At 44.1% G+C, this 19,248-nt stretch overlaps 2 protein-coding genes across 4 annotated transcripts; both read right to left on the bottom strand.

Moving 5' to 3' along the window:
• Positions 1 to 36: 36 nt before the first annotated feature.
• On the bottom strand, positions 37 to 10,599 carry Phkg2 (phosphorylase kinase catalytic subunit gamma 2). Of its 3 annotated transcripts, XM_027948776.3 has the most exons (10): positions 10,473 to 10,597; positions 10,030 to 10,142; positions 5,113 to 5,288; positions 4,794 to 4,848; positions 3,375 to 3,440; positions 3,126 to 3,289; positions 1,134 to 1,224; positions 894 to 1,047; positions 696 to 821; positions 37 to 598 (listed from the first exon to the last, which is right to left on the bottom strand). In XM_027948776.3, exons 2-10 carry the CDS (start codon positions 10,122 to 10,124, stop codon positions 305 to 307), a joined length of 1,221 nt encoding a protein of 406 aa, XP_027804577.2. In that variant the 5' UTR covers positions 10,125 to 10,142; positions 10,473 to 10,597; the 3' UTR covers positions 37 to 304. The 3 variants fall into 3 exon arrangements, with proteins under 3 accessions (XP_027804577.2, XP_027804578.2, XP_027804579.2); XM_027948777.3 differs by lacking the exons at positions 3,126 to 3,289; positions 4,794 to 4,848 and having other exon boundaries at positions 10,473 to 10,599; XM_027948778.3 differs by lacking the exons at positions 4,794 to 4,848; positions 5,113 to 5,288 and having other exon boundaries at positions 10,473 to 10,592.
• Positions 10,600 to 15,222: 4,623 nt separating this feature from the next.
• Positions 15,223 to 19,176, bottom strand: Tmem265 (transmembrane protein 265). Its single transcript, XM_027948788.3, has 3 exons — positions 18,621 to 19,176; positions 17,199 to 17,369; positions 15,223 to 15,697 (listed from the first exon to the last, which is right to left on the bottom strand). The coding sequence occupies exons 2-3, from the start codon at positions 17,364 to 17,366 to the stop codon at positions 15,536 to 15,538; spliced, it is 330 nt and encodes a 109-aa protein (XP_027804589.1). The 5' UTR covers positions 17,367 to 17,369; positions 18,621 to 19,176; the 3' UTR covers positions 15,223 to 15,535.
• Between the last annotated feature and the right edge of the window lie 72 nt (positions 19,177 to 19,248).

The raw sequence follows: 19,248 nt of genomic DNA, 5'->3' as shown, positions 1-19,248 counted from the left end.
GGCTGAAGCCAGACAACAGACATGGGGCACATGATCTTCCCAGCATGGAGCAGATTTTATTTCAGATGCAGCACAAGCAGCACTGACAAGGCCAGGCATGGCATTCAGAATGGCTCCCCTTCCACCCCAGCTCTGATTTCAAGCCCTAAGCCAATGAGAGTAGGTACACAGGGCTGGTCTCTACAACAGTGGCATGATCAGTGGTGCACCTTGCTAGGCCTGAGGTCAGAGCCCAGAGGGGCTGGAATGATAAAAGTCTCCTCCTTGAAAATCCTGCTTTCTGAGGCTGCCCAGGGCTAAGGTCCTAGCCCTGCACCAGTGCCGTCTCATCCTCAGTGATAGCAGTGGTGTTTCCCTCCTCTTCAGTGCCCATGAGGGGAAAAGGCTCAGGGGGCCGGTGCTGGAAGAGAGCTGCCCGGTTCTGCTGCTCACCCTTCTTTACCCAATGCCCGTAGAGCCGGAAGGCACAGTTGTCAATGAGGCGTCGCACTGGCCGCAGTGCATAGGGATCCCTCAACAATGCACTCTTGGTCAATGGCCGTACTCGGTGTGAGCTTAAGGCCACTCGTCCAGCAGCCAGCACTGTCCACACTGCCACCTGGGGAATGAGGGCAGTGTGAATTCTAGTGGAGCATCCCTCACAGGAAAGGTCACAGGTCAGGCACAGGTGCAGACCCTGATAGTCTCAGGCTTACCCGGAACCGCTGGCGGGGTGTAAGATTCCAGGATTGGCTGCCTTCACAGCGCTCAAAGAAGGGGTGCTGCAAGGCCTGCTCAGCTGTCAGGCGCTCCTCAGGATTCACCTTTAGCAGTCTTGAGATCTAGAGGAAACCCCAGAACATGAAGGGCAGATCTTAAGGCTTCCCCATTGTCCTCTCATAGCCCCAGCTCACCAGATCTTTGACGGTGTTTGAACGGTCATCCCACTCAGGTGAACTAAATCGATATTGGCCCTCCATGATCATGCGTAACATCAGGATCTGGCGCCGATGCCAGAATGGTGGTGAGCCAGCCAGGAGTGTGAACAAGATCACCCCACAGGCCCAGCTGAGAAAGAGACCAGAATCAGGTAGGTCTAGGTAAAAGGCAATGTGATGGACAGTACACAGGGGAAGGGAAGACCAGACACTCACAGGTCAACCTCCTTGCCATAGCCAGGATGGGTTTCATCCATGGAACATTTAAGGATCTCTGGTGCCAGATACCCTGGAGTCCCACACAACTCTGTGGAGAGACAGCAGATTGAAGGGATGCCACCAGCTCCCTCCAAGGCCCTTAATACCAGATCTCTGCTGGAGCTAGCAGTGTTCCCATTCTGTTCCTGCCTGCTTCCTACTGAACCTCAGAACTAGACACTGCCTAAACAACTTAAATAGCCCACCAAGACTCCTGGTAACCTTGCTAAGAAAACCTGATTTGGGAACTGACTTCAAGGTCCTACCCACCCATATCATTTTCCTCCTTCAACATTCTAGCCAAGTCAACCTACCTACTCCTCAAACAACATGTTACCACATTTTGACATAGTTTATATATATGGAAAACAATTTTTTTCTGTATCCTTTCTGCCCCCAAATTATAATTTTACTTCTGGCTAGTAGAACTACCATTCAACCCAAGAAGAGCAAGCAGAAGAAATATGGGATTTCTTTTTTTGCGTGTGGTTCTAAGGATTCAACCCAAGGGCACTCTACCACTGAGCTAAATCTTCAGTCCCACCCTGCTTTTTGGCAATACCAAGGAAACATTTTTATTTTTTGAGACAGTATGTTGCCAAGTTACTGAGCTGCCCTCAAAATTATGATTCCCCTGCCTCAGCCTTCTGAATTGCTGATGCATGTAATCTCAGACATGTGTCACTACAGCCAGCAAAATATGGATTTTTTTATTTTATACTGGGGATCAGACCCAGGGGCACTTAACCTCTGAGCCACTTCCCCAACTGGGATTACAGGTGTGTGCCACCGTGCCTGGAAAAATATGGAATTTCTTACTAAGATCATCTATTTCAGAATAATAGAGTAAGACAAGTATCATGAAAGGAGTATATATAAGAAAAATGGAGTACACTGGGTACATGATGTAGCTCAGTGGTAGAGCATTTTCCTAGCATGTGTGAGGCCATGGGTTCAACCCCAAGTACTACTTAAAAAGGAAAAAACAAACACAAAAAAACCAACAGGGGTACCTTATCTGACCTGACAGCTTACAGTGAAATTATAATTACTCAAGCCAAGGGAGAGGGCATAATGTGAAGGGGCAAAAATGATTCCAGAAAGAGGAAAAGTGTATTTGGAAATCCAGAGGAAAATGAAGCACAGCATCTGCAAGAAGTGTAAATCCACAAATTAAGAGAATGAGGACTGCCCAAATTTAAATCCTGGCCAAATGACTTTGGGCAAATCATTTTGTCTCTTACTTCCAAGGGTTCTTGGAAGATTTAGATAAATAAGTCATGTTGAAGGCTTGGTGTGTACCTGCCTCATGGCAAGTGTCCAGGATATGTTATCTATTAATAATAATCCAGTGCAAAGCCATTGAAGGAGACATAGTAGCATATTAAAGGGTCTGAGGATTCTTGCAGATGAACTTTGCTTGAAGTTTCCATTTGCACTAGGACTATTTCTTATTCTTACTTCTATATTAATATGTCACAACAAATATATCAAGAGTGAGTAAGCCTAAGTCCCAGGGCCCTAGATGAGAAGTTGATGTGGCCAGGACATATCAGGCTTCTCACAGTACACTGTGGTGCTATTTTTTGTAGAACCTAAACATGCTGCTGAGCCCTACTAGTCCCTACTCCCTCATTCCTTTTGGGACAAGGATTCACCCCAGAAATCCCTACTCTGTGGATCCCTCGGGATAAATTAAGTGTTTCTTCCTCCTGACTTTCTTGGTGTGCCAGCTGTGTGCCCATCTACTCACTTGTCTGCCTCCATTCTCCCAGGTCAAGAAGCCCACTCTGAATTACACAGTATTTGCATCCTAGAGGATGCTTGGCAGATGCTTACTGACTTCCATTTCCTTGGTACCTGGGACTGACTACTCAGATTTAGCCAGTCAATCAACCTCAGGCCTGGGTCTCCTTCCCTCCCAAGCCACTTAGGGCAAGGTCCCCTCACCTCGAAGCTTCTCGCCAGGTTCCAAGTGGCAGGAGAACCCAAAATCTGAAAGTCGGATCTGCATATTGTCATCTAGGAGAATATTCTCGGGTTTCAGGTCTCGGTGCACAATGTTGTTGGCATGGAGAAAGCTCACTGCTTCCAGCAGAGACCTCATGATGGACCTGAGGGAGGTGCAGTCTCCTCCTCTGCTTCTCCCTGCCCTGCCCACTCCCTGTTCACCCCAGGGGCTGCAGGCTGTGCCATTACCTGGTTTCCTTTTCTGAGAGGGCCACCTTCTCTGTGAGATAGTCAAACAGCTCTCCCTTCCGCATCCTAAGGAACAGGAGGGGCATAGGAGACAGATGCACCCCACAGTAGGAGGCTGAGAAAATGAACCAGAGCTCCCATAAAATACTATGGAAGAGGGCGGGGTTATAACTCAGTGGTAGAGTGCTTGCCTAGCATGTGAGGCACTGGGTTCAATTCTCAGCACCACATATAAATAAATAAAAAAAGGTCCATCAACAACTAAAAAAATAAATAAATACTATGAAGGAAGCCTACAGTAATAAGATTCCTCTGCTGACAAGTCAAAGTGCTAGGGAGAGATCATTCTGAGATTGACCGAGATCCCAGAGGCAGTTTGGCCCAGTGAGCTGGCTGAAATATCTGCACTATGCCAAAATGGGGCAAACTGCATCATTTTAGCAAGAATAGGTAACTTCTTGTAAATTATGAGAGAATAATTAAAACTGAAAAAGTCCTCTTAGCCAGGCTCAATGGTGCATGCCTGTAATCCCAGTGGCTCAGGAGGCTGAGACAGGAGGATCATGAGTTTAAAGCCAGCCTCAGCAACTTAGCAAGGCCCTAAGCAACTTAACCAAGACCCTGTCTCTTTAAATAAAATACAAAAAAGGTCTGGGAATGTGGTCAGTGGTTAGGCTACCCTGGGTTCATGGAAGGAAGGAAGGGAGGGAGGGAGGAAGAAAGAAAGAAAAGGTCCTCTTAAAAATGAATCTATTTAGAACATGGACCAAAATTTCAGCTAAGAGTGGCATGAAGACTGACTAGGACTTTATTTTGCAATTTTGAATTTTTTTATCATGTCTTTAAAATTGAAGTTGTAACTCCAATTCTGCGTCAATCCTCAAAACAATGTCATTGTCCTATAAAGTTGTAGAGTGGTATAATGACTGCTCTACTTCCTTTCAGATTTCTGCAGAGTCCATTCTGTAAATATATTGAAGTGAATTCAGGCAGGCCAAAAAGAGAACAAATGAGCAGAGACTGAGCAAAGCACTGGGTTAAGCAACAAGTGAGTGGTTAAGTGAGGATCTGTTTTATAAATGGTTCATTCACTGTTGGAACACTTTCCTCTTAAATAGCTTTTCTCTGACCGATCAATTTATAACCTTATTTCCCTTTATAAAGGGGAACTGGGATAGGGACCCCTTGGGTCACAAGAATTCTGTTTTTGGTCACTATCATCCTTAAAGAACTTGCCTTAATCATGGCACACAGGGAGAGGACCAGAGCCATGGGCCAGCTGCAGCTTGTGGTAACAGAGCCCTAGCTGGAGTAGAGGAAGATGTAAGCAGGGTAGTCTCCAGCCCACTAAGCTGAAAGAATGGGGACACACATGGCGGTGGGAATGAGGCTTCTCAGATGGGGCAGGGAGATACTCACAGGTCAAACACCAGGAACATGAAGCTAGAAGACTCGTAGGAATCGATGAGAGTGACTGGGAAAAGAGGCAGAAAAGCAGAGAAACAGAGATGGAAAGAAGCAGATACACATTATAGGATCTTTTCCACCCTGAGGTGGCAGTGGGCTATTACTGGGAAGGAAGGAGAACCAAAGGAGGGAGAAGGGACCCAAAGGCTGGCCACTCTCTGAGGCAGAATAGAGCCAGGAAGAAAGGAGGAGAGGCCTGGAGGCAATGTTGGGGAAATGGGCTGTGTGGGCAGGGGTTATTAGCTAACAGGAACAGGGAATGCAGCCTCACTGATGTGGGGGTGGCCGGCGACCTGGCGAAGGATATGCGTCTCTCGCCGAGTGGCTTCCCGCACCTCCTCTAGCTGCTCAGGACTCAACCGCTCAGCTGTAACCTCCATGATCTTCACCGCAAACTCATCACCAGTGGCTCGATGAACACATCGGCGGACCACAGAGCTCACTCCTCTGCCAGACAACAGTGCAAGTTAAGGCCTTCTATCTTCTCATTTTCACCCAGAATGGACTGATGATGCTAATGGAGAATGCTAATAATCCTCCTATCATTTAGGCCAGATTCTGAAGATCCATCTGGACAATGGGGCAACCACCAAAGGAAATCACCCTGGCTCACAGTAGCTTTGCAGTGGCCTCAGCAACCTGGGTTTCCAGCAAGGTGCAACACAAAACTCACGGGAAGGTAGGCAGGGGACCCTGGTTGAATCCAGGCTCTTACCCCCCAAGGGTAAGCCTAGGCAAGTCCTTTCCACATCTGAGCCCCAGAACGTGTCCCTTATAGGAAATGGGAAGAAATAAGTGAAGTCTCCTTCCATATTTCATTCAAACATCTCTCATTTCCCAATCCAAATCCCAAAGATCCCCTACAACACCCTCAAGGGTAGGAGGTACCAAATAAATATGGAATCACAGCCTGGAAGACCAAAGCTGAAAATTAGATCTTAGTTCAGACCCCAAATTTGCCACCAACTAACCTCCAAGTCACTCACTGACATAAGGCTCTGGGCTTTAACTTTTATAACTCTGAAATGTGGCCAACAGTATCCTGAAGGGATATTGAAAGGAATTAATGAAGTAGAGACGGCTTTCCTAAGAAAAAATCCTAGACAAGGATTTCCTGTTAATCCCTATTCCCACCTTCAATCTCAGGTAATCATTAATCTATCTCTACAGAATTACCTTTTTAAAAAATTCATATAAATAAGACCATATGGCAGTGATCTTTTGTATCTGCAAGTGATTTCCTTCATTTAACACTTTTTTGAGGTTCATTCACATTGTAGTATATATTAGTGTTTTGTTCATTTGTTCATTGGTTTATATTTTTAAAAAATAAAAATTAATAAACCTCCCCCAGCCTTATCCCCTCATGTCTTAAGGGACAAGAACTCTCTGGCTGCCATAAAACCCATCATTTCCTCCTGTCTTACTCTTGGCCACTTTGAATTTAATTTCCTAAGCAACCACTAAGGGCATCTGAGTCTGAGGCCCATGATCTAATTATTAATTTGTTGTTGTTGTTGTGGTACTGGAGTTTAAACCCAAAGCCTTATCCATGCTAGGTAAGAACTTTACTACTGAGCTAATTACCCCTATCCCTCAGTCTAATTATCACTCACCTTTTTTTTTTTTTTTGGTACTGGGGATTGAACTCAGGGGTACTCAACCACTAAGCCACATTCCCAGCCCTATTTTGTATTTTATTTAGAGACAGGATCTCAGTGAGTTGCTTAGTGCCTCGCAGTTGCTGAGCTAGCTTTGAATTCACGATTCTCCTGTCTCAGCCTCCCAAACTGCTGGGACTACAGGAGTGTGACACTGTGCCTGGCTTACCTTTTTTATTTATAGTAATAGAAATTAAACCCAGGGCCTCAAGCATGCTAAGAAAGTGCTCTACCACTGAGCTACACCTCTAGCCCCTATTTATTACTTACCATATAATTAACCTCTTTAGAAAATGTGAAAGCCAGAGACCTCTACCACCTACATAAATTTTTACAATTTCAAGGGGTTCGAGGACCCCAAAAGCCATGGAACTAAGGATCCCTGCTTTAAGGCCTAAATTAAATGCTACCTCATGGATTCTGTGTTTAATTTCCAACAAGAAGGGACTACTCCCCTCCTCTGGCATCCCACAGCCTTCTACCTATAAAAGCATTCACTCTTCAGTAATTAAGCCTTCTTACTGTGCATCATGACTATCTAATCGGAACACACATGTCTTCGAACTCCAAATCCAAATTCTTTCTGCTGATACTATCCAGAGCCTTATTCTGTCATTCCTTAAATGCCAGACTTGGGTGGCTTGTAGCTCAGAAGTACAGCACTTACTTAATAGTCAGAAGACCCCAAGTTTGATAAATAAATAAATAAATAAATAAATAAATAAATATCAGGCTTGCCAACCATGGCCCTATTCTCAGCCTAGGTACATTCTCCCTTAGTAATTCTCTGTATCTCCACAACTTTAAACCTCCTTACCCAGATATCTCCATTAAGTGTCAGACCAATATCTCTTTTTAAACATCTCTCCTGTGGAAACTGGAGCTATTTCATAGACATCATGACCACTGAACACTTCATCTTCCCCTGAAACTAGCTCCTCTCTCTCTCTCCCTGATCTCAGTTAATGGTGTTACCATTCAATCAGACTCCCAAACTGGAACTGGTGCTATGCTTGGCTTCTCCTTCTCCATCTAAATCTACAATTAACTACTCTAGTCCATACTCCACAGCTCTCACATATGAATTTGAGATACTTCTAGTTCTAGTAATCCACCCTTATTTTTCTCACCTGGAAAACTACATCAGCCCCCTCACCCATCTCCCTGCTACCAGACTCAGCCCACACAATCCATCTTTCACATTGCTTCTAGAATTAGACTTCTAAAACATAGACCACACTGTTTAAAGCATACCCAGATTAATTTTTCTACCAGATTCTAAGTATTCCTTTATTCCTGAGCTGGACCCTAAAAATAACGGTTTCCCCTCCTTTTTGTGACACCTATATCTTTGAATCTTATGGTTAATTATATAATAAATAGGGGCTAGAGGTGTAGCTCAGTGGTAGAGCACTTTCTTAGCATGCTTGAGGCCCTGGGTTTAATTTCTATTACTTACCAAAAAAAAAAAAAAAAAAAAAAAACATCAAACCCAATTATTTCACTGGTCATTCAAGGGCTTCACTAAAAAATTCCTTTTTTTAGGGGGGGGGTTGTCACTCAGTGGTAGCGCGCTTGCCTAGCATGTGTGAGGCACTGGGTTCGATCCCTAGCACCACATACAAATAACAAATAAAATAAAGGTATTGTGTCCATATACAACTAAAAAGATATTTTTTTAAAAAAGTTCCTTTTCAGCTTCACCACTGGCTATAATCCTGCTATTTAATCTTTGTTTCTGTGACTTGTCATCAATTTCCAGAATGTGTCAAAGCTTCTATCCTTTAACCATGAAGAAACTAGAACTCAGGAAAATAATTTAGTGAGAATGTGCAATTAATTAATTATGCAGGACAAGAGGGAAATGGAGAAAAGAGAGAGGTGAAAAACAAGGGATGATACTACCATAATCTTGGGAGAAGACACAATGTCCCTTCCCTCTGATCTGACTACTACAAAAGTGGTCTTTCTGCTCCCCTTGGCAGGCAAGTTATTTTGGTTCTTACCTATGGGCTCTTCTTCATCTTGGTGCATCCTACCTTACCTAGTCCACAAATGCTGTAGCACCTCAAGAGTTGGAGCTGAGCTCTATTCCCAATACTTTCTCATCCAGTTCTAGGGGCCTAACATCTACTCTGTGTGAATCACTCCCACTACCTTGTCTCAAACCTTGACTTTTCTCCAGAATTCCTGATTCTAACTTCCTTATTCATATACCATATGATAGCTTAATGATACCTAGCCAAATTAATGCCTGCTTTCCTGGCCTCAGGAGCACTTGACACAGTAGACTCTGCCAATCTTCTAGAAGGATATTCTTATGATTTTGATATCATTGTTTTTCTAGTTCAGATGGCATCTCCTCAGTCATCCTTCCTGGCTCTTCCTTCTCTAACTGAGCCCTAAATGGTGACATGCTTTAGGGCCTGAGCCTAGGTTCCTTTCCCTTCTCTATTTTCTGTCCCCTTCACCACTATCTAATTAATACATATACCCACTTGACAGTGCCTTGGCACTTACTGTCCCCTCTGCTGGGTATATAGCCTGCCTCAGCTCATGACCCACTCATTTTCAGCCTTCAGATCTCAGTTCAAAACTCACTTCCTTGGGGCAGGGAATGTAGCTCAGTGGTAGAGCACTTGCTACCACGCACATCACCCTGGACTTGATCCTCAGCATCATAAACAAACAAACCTCCTCACTTCCTCAGAGGTCTCCCAGGCTTCCCAATCTGCAGTGGCATCATTAATTATTCACATATTATTGTCCTATTTATTCTCTCCCTAGCACTTAACCTTTTTTTTTTTTTTAAGATTTTTTTAGTTGTAGATGGACACAATATCTTATATTTATTTTTATGTGGTGCAGAGGATTGAAGCCAGTGCCTCACACGGTGAAAGGCAGGCGCTCTACCACTGAGCTACAGCCCCAGCTCCTAATCTTTATTTTTTTACATTTATTATCTATCTCTACTGTTAAGCTGTAAACTCCAAAAGGCAGAAATCTTATGGATTTCTGTCACCCCTCACTGAGTATCCCCAGTGCCTAATATACTTAGTACATTTAGGAAACCTTTGATGAATATCTACCACTGCCTATACAGGTAAGCTCTTCCTTCTATGCTGGACACCTATGCATACTTCAAGACTCAGCCCAAAGATCACTCCTTCCGGGAAGCTGTGGTTTTCTGGTTTTCCCTACAGCACTTCATGCAGACCTCTACCTATCTAATCAGATACCTTTTGAAGGTCCACGTTTTTTTTCACTTGTAGAACCTCCACGTCATAGACATCTTTTCTACCCTCCGTGTGTTTAGCTTTATGTCTGTCACACAGTACATGCTTCAACTGATTGTTTAATATATGAATGAATTAGAAAATGGGGGTTAACCTAGAATATGAATCTAATCACCAAATGTTCTCCAACGACCACTGACCTCTCCCATCTACCCAGTCCTCAGATGAAAACATATATACTGGCTAGGACCCGACCTCTCTGGGCCTCCATTTTCCCGGTTGCGGCCTCACCTGCCAATGACGTCCTTAGGGTCGTACTTCTGGTAAAACTCCTTGGCCGCAGCCCAGTCGGGCAGTTCATCCTCCGGCCCCACGTCCAGAGTCATTCTGAGGGAGGTGGGGGCCTGTGCAGAGGAAACGGAGGGCAGTGAAGGAAGGGAGGCCCACAGGCTCTGAGACGACGCACATCGCGGCTCGCGGACGCGCAGCCCCTGCGGCTGGGGCGCCAGGGTCCTGGGGGATGGGGGCGGGGGTAGGGTAAGGATCGGGACTGGGGAAAACGTACAGAAGGACCTAGGGGGCGGGAGGGGTGGCAGGGCAGGGAGGGGGACGGGGGAGGGGAAGGGAAAAGGTGGTCAGGAAAAAGGGAAAGCGGCACAAGGGCTGGCGGCTGTTGCCGCGCAGGCGCACTTGGCGGACGCTAGGAGGGGGCGCAGGGTCTCGCGCAGACTCACCCGCTGGGGAGGGCAGTCAGGTGTGGGTCCACGCGAGGCCGCTCTGCGAAAGGGTTTGCTTTTAGTCCCTGGTTTTGTCCCTGGCGTAGCCGGCGACGACCTAGGGCTCCGCCCCTATCCTGCAGCCAATGATTAGCGCCTTCCGAAGACTGAGATTCAGAAACCCTTCTGATTGGAAACTGGTAGTCTAATAGGAAGCCGAGAGTCCCGGGACTGGAGCCGGCGTTGGAGCTCGAAGTTAACCAAGACCGCGACCATAGGGCCGCGGTTTTAGAGACAGCCAATCAGCGCACGGCGTTTGCTGCATAGGGTGGAGCTTGTTGTCAAGCCGTACTGAAGGCCTGGAATGGAACCCGGAAGCTTCTAGGAGGCCGAGCTGTAGGGCTTGGCTGCGTAAGGTTCCTGGGCTTAGGTAGGGCTCCCTCATTCTTTCCCCAGCATCCCTGTCTGAATTCGGGTCATATTTTATCTTAGCAGCCTAGTTTAAAGCGCCTGCTCTGTGGGGCGGGCTCCAGCCTTTGAAACGCTTGAACGCAGGCAGTTTGGATACTTGCTCAGCCATTGATGTGGACTTAGGCGGCCATAAGAGATGTCCTTGTCCTGTGGCTGCTGACTCCTCTTGAGTATCTCCCAAGCCTTAATGTTTACCACCTGGGATTGTACACTTTCCCAATCTTCCACCGCCTTCCAAAAGCTGTGGGGGCGGGGATTTATCAAGCTCTGCTCTAAGCCCATCAGGTTGTGGCGATTTCTGCCAGGAGTGATGAATTCAAAGTCAGTTTAACCTGGCATTCACTTATTCAACAAATATGTGTCAAATGTCTGAGGCCTAGGTTCCACACTAGCAGCAATGAAAAAAGTCAACCACCCTTGTTGAGGTTATGTCCTAGCAAAAGAATAACAGAATGAATGAATCTCATAAATAATGTAGATTGGGAGCCAAAGTTTGTTCTTTGTGAATATGGAATCGGTAATGGGAAAAGGAGAGGAAAAAATGAATGAAATTGGAGCAATGAAGCTAGGGTAGAGCACTTGCCTAGCATGTGCAAGGCACTGGGTTCAATCCTCTATCACATAAAAATAAATAAGGAATTGTGTCTAATTACGACTAAAAATGTTAAAAGAGGAATGATTAAAAATAGGTTTAAAATAAGTAAAATTTAATGTTTCTAGTTCTGGCCTCTGAAAAGACCATAGGCAATAACCCAGAAGAATGAGCACACCAGGTGTCTAGATACTGATTTCTAAATTATAGTCCCATGGGAGAAATGCTCACTACCCAGGTGGCAGCAGTAAAAGTATAATCATCTGAAACAATTTCTGCAAGTAGCTAAAGAATAATTTGGGGGCTGGGGTTATGGCTCAGTGGTAGAGCACTTGCCTAGCATGTGTGAGGCACTGGGTTCAAACCTAAGCACCACATAAAAATAAATAAACAAAATAAAGGCATTGTGTCCATGTGCAACAACAAAAAAAAAATTAAAAAAAAAAATAATATTTGGTCTTGCTGGGTGTGGTGGGGCTATAATCCTAGCAGCTCAGGAGGTTGAGGCAGAAGGATTGCAAGTTCAAAGCCAGCCTCAACAATTTATCGAGGACCTAAGCAATTCAGTGAGACCCTGTCTCAAAATAAAAAATAAGAAGGGCTGAGGATGTGGCTCAGTGGTTAAGCATCCTTGGGTTCAATCTCTAGTGCCAAAAAAAGAAAGATGTGGTCTTATCAAAAGGAACAAGGACCATGTTTAAGAGGTTTCCACTGGTCAAAACCAGGGAAAATACTCTGGAAGCTGAAACAGTAGGATTTCAAGTTAAGAGGCCAACCTCAGCAACTCTATGAGGCTGTTTCAGAATAAAAAGAGATGAGGCTTGGCATTCCCAGGCCTTGGGTTCAATCCCCAACACCACACACACACACACACACACACACACACACACACACACACACACTCCTCCTCCTCATCATCATAAAAAATAAAAAGGGCTGGGGATGTAGCTTAGGGGTAGACTGCATGCTTAACATGTGAGAGAACTTGGGCTCAATCTCCAGGACTGTGCAAAAAAAAAAAAAAAACCCCACAAAACAAACACAATCTGTTAATAAATAAATGTACATGCTAGACAAGCACTCTACCATTAAGCTATATTTGCAGCCCCAGATTTTGTTTATAGTCAAATACCAAGTAACTTAGAAAGAATGATATAAAGTTAGAACAGCAACATTTTGCAAGTTTCATGATAACATGATTTGGGCAAAATTAGTAGGCATTAAAATCATGGTGAAAATTCACTGCAGAAAGGATATTTACATAGGAACAAGGATTTTTTTAACAAAGAAACAAAAGAATCTTTACCTTGCAAAATCTAACACTAACCAAGTTGTTAATGCTAACACCAATAACAGGACAAACCAACAGGATAGGTCTTCTGATGTGATGGGGCCTTGCTTCAAAAACATAATGAAAGACAAAAATAAGGATGAAGAGCTATCCAAGACTGAAGGAAACTAAAAGGGACAACAGTGAATGTTCTCAACTGGATCCTAAAACAGGAAATGCATTGCTACTCAGGACGTTGCTGAGAAAAATTGGCAAGTTTTAGCATGGACTACAGATTTTCTATTGTAATTAGAACTGTATACAAGTTAGCGTCTCTGACTTTTATAATTGTACTGTAGTTATATAACAAATGCAATTTTTCTTAGGAGATCATAAAAGGTCTTCACATTACCCTCAGATGGCACACACCTATAATCCCAGCAATTTGGGAGGCTGAGGCAGGAGGATTGCAAGTTAGAAGCCAGACTTGGCAACTGGGGGACTGGAGGTATAGCTTTAGTAGAAACGTCCCTGTATTTAATTCCCATTACCAAAAACCAACAAAAACTACCCTCAAATTGTTCATCAATAAAGCAAATGTGAAATATTAAAAATTATTAGCCTAGGTAAAGGATATACATGAGTTTATTGTTTTTGTCTTTTATTGTTTTGAAATGTTTTCCAAAAATGTTTTAAAAAACAGCAAGACATCATTTAATTACATTGGGAGAATGGAATAGGCTCTTTTAATAAACTGAAGCTGCTGATTAATCAAACATTAGTTCAAAAAAGATTTCCATAAATATCTTCCTAAAATTTATTACTCTGGACTGTAAGGTGCAGCTCAATGGTAGAGCACTTGCCTACCATGCACAAGGCCCTGAATTCAGTCCCCAGCACCACAGAAAAAGAAACAAAAATATAATGTGTTATTCTTCTTTCTCAATTTAGAAATCAATGAAGTGAGTTCAATAAAATTCAAAGCAGCACCTCATACTAATTAAATCAGCTCAGGCAAGGCATTAAGTACTTTTTAAGACTTCACAGGTGGTTCCATTGTGAAGTCAAGGGTGAGAATCACTGCCACCCATTATTGTCTTTTTGTGTGTGTGTTTGTGTGTGTGTGGGTGGGTGTACCAGGAATTGAACCCAAGGACCCTAAACCACTGAGCTACATCCCCAACCTTTTTTATTTTTTGAGACCGGACCTCAATTGCTGAGGCTGGCTTTGAACTTATGATCCTCCTGCCTCATCCTCCCCAGCTGCTGGGATTACAGGTGTGCATTAGCACACCCAACCCACTGTTATAAACTAACTTCTGGGGCCACCAAGAATTCTCTTCATTTTTCCTTCTCAGAGCACTTCCTTCCTCTCTTCAGTGTGCACATTTCTAATTCCTTTAGGTGCTCTTCTGGTCTCTGAATTATGGTGAGGTAATCCCAAAATTCCATTCTCAAGGCACGAATACTCCAAGAAGCATGTACAAGAACATCCATAGCAGCATGATTTATAACATCCCCAAACTGGAAACATTCCAAAAATCCCATTGAAAATGAACTGATTATGATAGTCATTACAAGGAATACTATACAACAACAAAAAAACTCTATACTGAATATTGATGAATCTCATAATGTTGAGGTTAAGACAAAAAATATATATATATGATTCCATCTATTAAAGTTCAAACATGGCCAAATTAACTACACTGATAGAATGCAGAATGGTAGTTACCTATGAAAAGAAAGGAAGAAGTAGTGATTGGGAGGGATAGAAAAGGCTTTGTGGAGTGCTGACAATGATCAGTTTCTTAACTAAATAGTGGTTATTCAGATATTTGCTTTGTGTTAGTTTGAGCTGTGTATTTTGGTACTTTCCTGTGTGAAATATTTCACAACTTTGAAAAATGTTTATTATCATGAAGTCCAATATAAAGGATATGAAAGCTCATTATAATAATACACAGGGTTGTTGTGACTGTCATCCATCCCTTTCATTCCTCAGCTCTGGATTCAAACTGTCTGAGTTCAATCCCAGCTCTTGCCATTTACTGACTGAGTGACCTTGGGCGAATATATGCCTATATGCTCAACTATAAAATCAAAATGATGGTACCTGCTATTCAGTCATTCTGAGGACTGAAGAAGAAATACAAAGTGCTTAGAACACAGCCCAGCACTAAGTACTCAATAAATAAATAGTAGCTGCTGCTACTAACCCTTCCTCTCTGGCCTCAGGGTATCTGCTTATGTATAGGGAGAAGCGGAGGTTTTTCCACTAAGGGAAACTTCTGAAGAAAAAAATAATTTCCTTCTCTTGGAGCTCCTAGGTAGGCCAGAGGCAATATGCAGCCTTCTGCCATTAGTCAGATGTCCAGTTTGGCTCTCAACAATGGCCCCAGGGAAAGCAGGGAAAGAACAATTAGACAGGAACATTTTACCACCAAAAAAGATTTTTATTACAAAACAAATTCTAATAAAATCAGGCCTGGTCTTCAACCCCTCCTCTGGGTAGAGGCCCTGGGATGGAGCAGGGTAGGGAGATAGAAGGTGGAGGGCACTGAAAGAACAGAGCAGGCTGACCTCCCTTCATCAGTCTCAGCTGCTGCTCTCCTTTTATAAAGGGCTAAAAGAGCTCTTCCAAAGGCCCTTGGGAGAGATACCATCCTTCCTGCCAGGAAGGACCACTGCTGTCACCAAACTGTTGGATCCAGGTCTCAGCTGACTCTTAGCAGAGGCCACCCAGGGTCACTCAGCCTGAGCGATGGCGTAGGAGAGCAGCCATAGCAGCAGGGGGGCCAGAATAAGGACAGCAAGCCAGACAGCAAAGCTGGCCAGGATGAGCCTCCGGGCCCGGGCCCCCCAGTGTACTGCCTCCTCGGACCGGCCTGCCTTATGCCGCTCTTCTGCCTGTGGGGGCAGGTTCTTGGTTAGGTTCTCCCCCTGTTTCTGCCCAAAATGGCCCATTGCCCCATTCCACTCCCCCATCATAATAGCTCAAAGCCTCACACCCAAATATTTCACTTTCCTCTACAAAATAGGGTACCCATCTTTTCAAGGTGGCCATTGTTAGCTCTCTAAATCACACATGGAAAAAGTACTTTTTTTTTTTTTTTTTTTGGTACTGGGGATTGAACCTAGGGGTGCTTTACCACTGAGATACATCACCAGTACTTTTATAAATTTCAAGACAGGGTCTTAAATTGCCAAGGCTAGCCTCAAACTTTCGATCCTCCTGCCTCAGCCTCCAGAGTAGCTGAGATTATAGGTGTGAGCCTCTGCACCTGCCAGGAAAAGCACTTTTTAATCCTTTCATTTCTTATTCTTTTCTATTCATCTCAGATTCATTCAGAATTTGGAATTCTTGACTTTTTACTCATGTCCAGTCAAATTCCATTCTCATAGCCCAGTAGGCATCATCATTTTCACCATTAAGAATCCTTTTCATAAATTTGCTCTAATGAAAGTCAGAAATTCTTATGGTAATAAAAATACTGACCGTTAAAATACATTTAGGGATGAGAATATTCCAGCATGATATTTAGCCTGAGTAGTAGCCTTTCAAAAGGTACATGTATGGTCTGTAAGTGTAGCTCAATGGTAGAGCATTGCCTAGGACACATAAGACCCCAGGTGGTTCAATCCCCAGCACTGCAAAAAAAAAAAAAAAAAAAAAAAAGAAGAAAGAAAAAACAAATGGTACATCTGCAGGTGAGGCCCTCTCAAAGACCCCATTGTTTCTTCCAGACTCCTGTAGATTGCTCTCATTATTGCTCAGCTGACCCTAGTCTTGCCCATTTCAATTTACCCTCTACATAGGCCTTCAGAACTGATTTTTCTGAAACACAAATAATACCAAGCCACTCTCCTCTGCAAAAATCTTTAAATGGCTCCCCAGTACTTTCGAAATTCTTAAACACAGAATCTGAGGCCCTCAGGAATGTGGATCCTCTGGCTTCCTCTCTCACTATTCCTCACTGGATCTGCCATGCCGAACAAACAGTCCAGGCCTTTGTACACACTACTGCCTTTACCTGGAGTGACCTTTCATTCTTATCCACTCATCCTTTAGGGTTACTTTCCTGTCACCTCCCCTAGGCAGCCTTACCTACTCTGACACAGACACAGACACACAAAAACACAGACCCCTTCTGGCTCCCAGAATATCCTGTGCTTCCTCTATTACAGTACTGATGAACTAAAGTCTATTAATAATTATCCATTTTCACTGCCATCTTTTCATTAGACTATGGGTCCTTTGACAACAGGAACTATATCTTATTCTGGCACTAACCCAAACCCAAGTACCAACAGATATTTAGTAACTGTTCAGCCAATACAGACAGGTCAAATTCACAAAACCATTGCCTTATACCCACTCCCCTGCTCCCATAGGAATTGCTTTCCTCACCTTGATGGCAAACACAAGAGCCATGACTCCCAGGCAAGAGCAGCCACAGATAATGCTAGTAGCTGCCAAGTAGCGGAGGCGGAGCCAGCAGCAGCGGATGGGGGATGGAGAATGAGCAGCTCCCGTGTTGCTCACCATGATCTCCACTGCCTTCTCCTCGTCCTCCATCACCTGTGGGCGATACAGTCAAGGTACTTGTAAGCCCAACACATGAGCTCCTGGCCTGGCTTGCTCTGACTCCACCCCTCAGAGAATGCTGTCCTCATGGCCTAGCCCAACTCTCAGGAATGCTGCCCTACTGGGAAATTCCTCTAGTGACTCAGAATAGGAAAGTAAATGTGTGGCTAGAATCCTTTTCCTTCAGCTTAAGATTCTAAGTCTCTGAAGGCAATCAAGTGTGAACATATTACTGTTTTGACAAGTGGGGAGAAGCAAAATGACAAATGCATACCTAGAAGCAGAAGAAACAAAATCTTGAAAGCTTAAGGCTAAGTGATTTAAAACTGTACTTCAAAGGGTTCTAAAGTCACCTGAAATTCCCCAGAGGCTGCCTCTGAGTATTGAGGAACCAGAGAGCAGGACCCTAAACTCTGTACTCCACTTCAAGCAAGCTGCAATTTCACATGAAAAAAAAAAAAAAAATTCTGGCTGGTTCTGGTCATACACACTTGTAATCCTAGTTATTCCAGAGACTGGGACAAGAGGATCACAAATTTGAGGCAGTCTGGGAAAATCAGACTCTGTCTCAAAATAAAAAGACTGAAAAAGGAGGGTGTGGGGGGGTCTGGGGATGTAGCTCAGTGGTGACGTGCTTACTTAGCATGTGCTGCGCCCTAGTCCAATCCCCAGTACCAAAAAACAAAGCAAAACAAAACAAATACCACCTCACATCTGGGAATGGAAAAGGAAAAATTCACATTCCCCCCCCCCACACAGCTGAAGAAACTTAAGATAAGACCTTATTCCCCCAAATTGGGGCCTCCTTTTCTATGCCTCCTTGCCACCTCCTCTCTCCATTTTAACCCAAACCACACAACACAATCAGATTAACAGAGTCCAAATGACCTCATTATCCATACAGAAACCTGCATAATGATGACCTACTTACTCATTTCTCACCTCCCTATTTCTCAGGCCCTCAAAGCTCCAGCATCAACCACTTTTCCACCCTAATGTTCAATCATTCCCCTTTAGATGGGACAAAATGAAACCACCTACAGTTCCACATAGTAACAAGACAAAAGGGTGAAAAAGGCAAGACAAGTAGAGAGCAATAAAATGATATGTCACAAAGCTGCAAGGGAATAGGTACTGAAGAAAAGTCAGATGAGGAAAACACAGATGCCAAGTCAGCAGCGGGAGAAGAACCCAAGGGGCCAAGGTGTCCAGATCAGAAATGTAAACATGAACAGGGGCTCTTACCTGGCTATAAGTCTTGAGGGACTGTGAGTTTCGGCTCCTGCCTCAGGTTTGATTTGGCTTGGGCGGTAGAGCTGACTCAGGGCTCCAAGCCAAGCCCAGGGGTGGGGTAGGGTGGCCAGCCACCATCTGAATAGCCCCAGGAGCTGAGAAGGGGGTGTGGCTGACTCAAACCAGTTTGGCTAGGAGGAGAGGAGGAGAGGGCCAGGGGTGAAGCAAGTGGAAGTAGGATACCTGCTTTTTTGTGAAAGGAAAGGAAGCACCTAAGCAAGAGGGTTAAAAGAAGGGAAAAGGTGAGGCATTGGAGAAAGCTGAGGGAAAGGCCAAGAGCCAAGGGGACAGAAGGGAGAGGAGAGAGGAAGTGTGTCTGAGTGACTTAAACTGAGATATTTTTTGGAAACACACCCTGCCAAATCAGATTTGCTTATCTTTCCTCCTCTTGAGGGTGTTTTCTGCCTTAAAGATATACAATCCTGGTTTAGAGATCAGTTAAATATGAGGGTCTTCCCAAGAGCAAGAGTAGAAAAAATGATGCCCAAGTTCCCACCCAACCCTCCACCAGACCAGAAAATCAGAAGCCTCCTTACGCGGATGCTCGTACAGAAACTAAGTTTATTATTTTTTTTCTTCT

The sequence above is a fragment of the Marmota flaviventris genome, chromosome 19 (genome assembly GCF_047511675.1).
Source record: "Marmota flaviventris isolate mMarFla1 chromosome 19, mMarFla1.hap1, whole genome shotgun sequence".
Lineage (NCBI taxonomy): Eukaryota > Metazoa > Chordata > Mammalia > Rodentia > Sciuridae > Marmota > Marmota flaviventris.
Note: the sequence above shows the minus strand (reverse complement) of the source record. Positions and strands in the feature narration are given on the sequence as shown.

Bases quoted from the DNA above. Each gene is read 5' to 3' on its own strand.
- Phkg2 (XM_027948776.3), bottom strand. From the start codon at position 10,124: ATGACTCTGGACGTGGGGCCGGAGGATGAACTGCCCGACTGGGCTGCG. The intron at 3,441-4,793 runs GTGAGTATCTCC...CCTGTTCCTTAG, and splicing joins ATGTTCCTGGTGTTTGACCT to GATGCGGAAGGGAGAGCTGT. The intron at 3,290-3,374 runs GTAATGGCACAG...CACCTCCCTCAG, and splicing joins CTCTCAGAAAAGGAAACCAG to GTCCATCATGAGGTCTCTGC.
- Tmem265 (XM_027948788.3), bottom strand. From the start codon at position 17,366: ATGGAGGACGAGGAGAAGGCAGTGGAGATCATGGTGAGCAACACGGGA. The intron at 15,698-17,198 runs GTGAGGAAAGCA...CTGCCCCCACAG, and splicing joins CTCTTGTGTTTGCCATCAAG to GCAGAAGAGCGGCATAAGGC.